General features: G+C 57.2%; 1 protein-coding gene across 1 annotated transcript in view; it reads right to left on the bottom strand.

Annotated features, from left to right (window-relative positions):
• Positions 1-166: 166 nt before the first annotated feature.
• The window catches only part of TNPO3 (transportin 3), a 29,238-nt gene continuing 25,670 nt past the window's right edge, over positions 167-3,734 (bottom strand). The window contains exons 16-20 of the mRNA XM_026840986.1: positions 3,298-3,414; positions 2,482-2,576; positions 1,482-1,638; positions 1,205-1,372; positions 167-339 (exon numbers count right to left, since the gene is read on the bottom strand). Coding sequence (XP_026696787.1) covers positions 223-339; positions 1,205-1,372; positions 1,482-1,638; positions 2,482-2,576; positions 3,298-3,414 — 654 coding nt within the window. The 3' untranslated portion in view covers positions 167-222. The remainder of the gene's footprint in view (positions 340-1,204; positions 1,373-1,481; positions 1,639-2,481; positions 2,577-3,297; positions 3,415-3,734) is intronic.

Raw genomic sequence — 3,734 nt, 5'->3', positions numbered from 1 at the left:
GAGGGTGGGTGCTGGCCCGCTGCTTGCCGCCGTGACTCGGAGGAGCGAGGAGGTGGCTTGTGAAACCAACCCAGCAGGGCGGGAGCAGAAACCCCCCCTCGGGGATGGAAAAGGCAAGCGGGTGCCCTCGGCAAAGCCAGGCCTTCCACTCTGTGGCTACTGGAGGCCAGGCGGTGGCCAGCAGCGGGCGGGAGGGGGCTGCGGAGGTCCCCCGAGCCCTGCTCACCTCGTGACCTGCTTGTGGAAATCCGTCAGCTGTTTGTGTGTGACCTGGATGGCTCCCCCCGTCGTCTCCTTTGGTAGCCCCTTCAGCGAGTTCTCCAGCCACCGGCAAAACGTCTGCGGGAGGCGAGAGGCAAGGAGAAGCTCAGCCCCAGGAGCCAAACCCGTTCCGGGGGCAGGATGCGGGTTCATCCTAATTCACCTTCACACTGCTGAGGCAAAACCCTCGAGATGTTCCGTTTCACAGATCCTTCACCTGTGGAACGTTTCCTCACCCGGCCTCCCCACGCTGCTTAGCCAAGCCGATCGCTTATTTCTCATCTTCTGGTACGTCTAACACTTAACACCCAAGACGGATTTTTGGTAATTCGGCTCGCCTGGGTTTTCAGGCAGCCCCGAGGAGGGTTGGGTGCAGGGCACACACGAGCAGCGTGGGCACTGCGCTGTCGGTATTGTCCTGACAAACCCATGAACCCGCAGCTGGTGAGCAATTCCTCCTCGTATTAATTATATCCCCCAAAAAAGTCTTCTCGGAGCACCTCTGCTATTCATTAAACCTCTACACCCACATCTATTGATCAACTACTCCTGCTATTAATTAGATCCTAAAAAAAAAGAATCTCAGAGCACTTGTATCCTATTGATGAAACCTATAAACCAATATCTATTTATCGACTACTCCTGCTGTTAATACCCCAAAAAAAGTCTTCTCAGAGCACTTGTATCCCATTAATTAATCCTATAAAGCAATATCTATTGATCAATTACTCCTGCTATTAATCATATCCTAAAAAGAAGTCTTCTCAGAGCACCTCTATCCTATTCATTAAACCTATAAACCCGTATCTATTTATTGATTCCTCCTGCTATTAATTATATCCTAAAAGAGTCTTCTCCGAGCACCCGTACGCTACTGACCGAGCCCGTCGCCCGTCCCCAGAGACGGGTCCCCCCGGCCGTGGCGGCCCTGGCCCGCGCTCACCGGCCGGTCGATCTGCATGATCTCCCAGAGCACCTCGGCCACGTCGGGCAGGGTGTAGGGCGGCAGGCAGAAGCAGCACGTGTGCAGCAGCTGGTTGACGAGCTGTTGGCCCAGCTGGTTCATCACCTGGTTGATGAGCTCCTTCCTCACTTCAAAGTCCTCCTCGTGCTGCGGGAGGAAGAGGAGGGAAGGGCGTGAGCTTGGCGGGCCGGGGGACACCCGCCGGGAGCGGAGCAGGGACCGCTGGGGACGCCGGAGGGGGGGGACAGACACTCACGTCGTTGGCCACCCCGGTGTGGATGAGGTCGCGCAGGAACTTCATGACGCTGCAGTTGGCGTCCCGGTGGTCCAGGGTGGTGGCGGCGATGGCCCACTGCAGGATGGGGATCATCACCTGGCTGCGCAGCAGCGTGACGGGGCTGCGCTGGATGAACCTGCGGAGGGACAGACGGACGGACGTCACGGGGCCCTCCCCGGGCACGGAGACAGCCTGAGGGCTCACGGGTCTGAGCCCGGTGCCAGGGTCTTTGAGGACCTGAATTTAAATAAGGAATGATTCAGAGTAATTACACGACCAGCTATGCTGCCACAAAGTCCTTTTTGAAGCCGCGGTGATTAACTGGTGGTCACTCATTAGTGATAATCTCTAACCAGATTTCTGGTTGAAGAGTAAGACTCCTAACGAGGTACCATCGTTAGACCGTTCGTAAAGAGAATTTACTGCCCACAAGACCAAGTGTTGTAAAAGTTACACTGTGAAAGAGCGTTTGAAGCAAGTTAAAATCTCAACACGAGCCAAAAATCCTCAGGTCAAGGGCACTGGAGGGTTTTCCTTTATCAATTCCTCCTGCTATTAATAATATCCTGGAAAAAAGAGTCTTCTTAGAGCACCTGTGTGCTATTAATTAAAGCTGTGAAACAAGGTCAGTGGTCTGTGGTGGTCACAAGAGCAGCCCCCTGACTCGTTTCAGGACTCACGCGTGCCTGACCGCAAAGGGGACGGAATATGAAAATGAGTTGCAGGAATTAGCATGTTTGTGTAGGAGAATTTAATTAATATTTATGAATGTGTCCTAGATAACCAGCATGCTACCCAAGTCAGGTGTGTGTTGTTGGGGAGATGACTCCCCTGGGCCCCCGGCCGCTCATGAAGGCGCGTGGCTGCTTATCTACATCAAATTAATATCACTGAGGTCTTTTACCCCGTTTTGGTGACCCAGGGACCGCCCCCCGCGGGGGTTGGGGTGTCCCCGCGCGGCAGCAGAGCGCGTGGGTACCTGGCTGCTAGTCGGAAGAGGTCATCCACGGTGTCGGGGTGGTTTTGAAGGCCGTTGGGCTGCTCTAGGAGTTGGAAGGTGGGGATGCATAGCGCCTAGGAGAAAAGTTGTGGGGAAATTCATTAGGAATTAGCAGTAATTACGGCCCCTGCTCGCTGCAGGGATGGCACCGGAGCGGGTCAGGCCGTGGCGTGTCAGGTTTGGGTCGCTCCTCCCCATGAAGAAGCTGCTCACCGGTTCTGCTTGAACCAAAAAAAACCAACCCAACACTTCTCCCCCCTCCTTGGTTGTGGTCACCCAACCACCAATCGATGGGAGAGCAGAGAGGGGCGGGGAGCACCCTGGGCTGGGTGCAAACGGCTCCGCTCGGAGCGGGTGGAAAGGAGAACAGAAATGAAGGTGGTGAAGGGTCTGGAGAACCAGTTGTATGACTGGGGGAACTGGGGGGGTTCAGTCTGGAGAAGAGGAGGCTGAGGGGAGACCTCCTGGCCCTCTGCAACTCCCTGCCAGGAGGGGGCAGAGAGGGGGGGGTCGGTCTCCCCACAAGTGACAGGGTGAGAGGAAACAGCCTCAAGTTGTGCCAGAGGAGGTTTAGGTCAGATAGTAGGAAAAATTTCTTCCCCAAAAGGGTTGTGAAGCGCTGGAAGAGGCGGAGGCACCATCTCTGGGAGTATTCAGAAGACGCGCCGACGCTTGGGGACGCGGGTTGGTGCTGGGTGAACGCCTGCGCTCGATGATCTTCAAGGTTTATTTTCCAAGCAAAACGATTCTAAATTAGTGCGGGGGGAAGGTGCCCCCCCAGGACTCAGCACCCACCTGCAGCATGTCGAGGAGCCCCTGCCGGCACCCCTCCTCCATGCCGTACTCGTCCACCAAGATGCTGCCCAGGTAGAGGAAGCAGGAGTGCTGGTGCGCCCGGTAGACGTTCACCATCTGCGGGGAGACAGGCCCCGGTGGCAGCGCCGAGGCCGCCCGCCCCCCCCCAGGCCGCGGGCACCGCCACAGGGAACACGGTGGCCACCGGCCTTCCCGAAGGGCTCGGACCCGTGCGGAGCCCCCGAACCGCTGGCACCCCGGGGGCTTCCTGACAGCCCCCGAATCCATGAGCTTTGTAGAAGCACAGAAGGGTTTGGGCTGGGAGGGACCTTAGATTGTCCAGTGCCACCCCCTGCCCCGGGCAGGGCCACCTTCCCCCAGCCCAGGTTGCCCAAAGCCCCGTCCAGCCTGGCCTTGAACCCTGCCAGGGAGGGGGC

This window comes from Athene cunicularia, assembly GCF_003259725.1.
Source record: "Athene cunicularia isolate RWA chromosome 1 unlocalized genomic scaffold, athCun1 chr1_part2, whole genome shotgun sequence".
NCBI classification, from domain to species: Eukaryota; Metazoa; Chordata; class Aves; order Strigiformes; family Strigidae; genus Athene; species Athene cunicularia.
The sequence above is the reverse complement of the archived record's forward strand: the minus strand, read 5'-3'. Positions and strand labels throughout refer to the sequence as shown.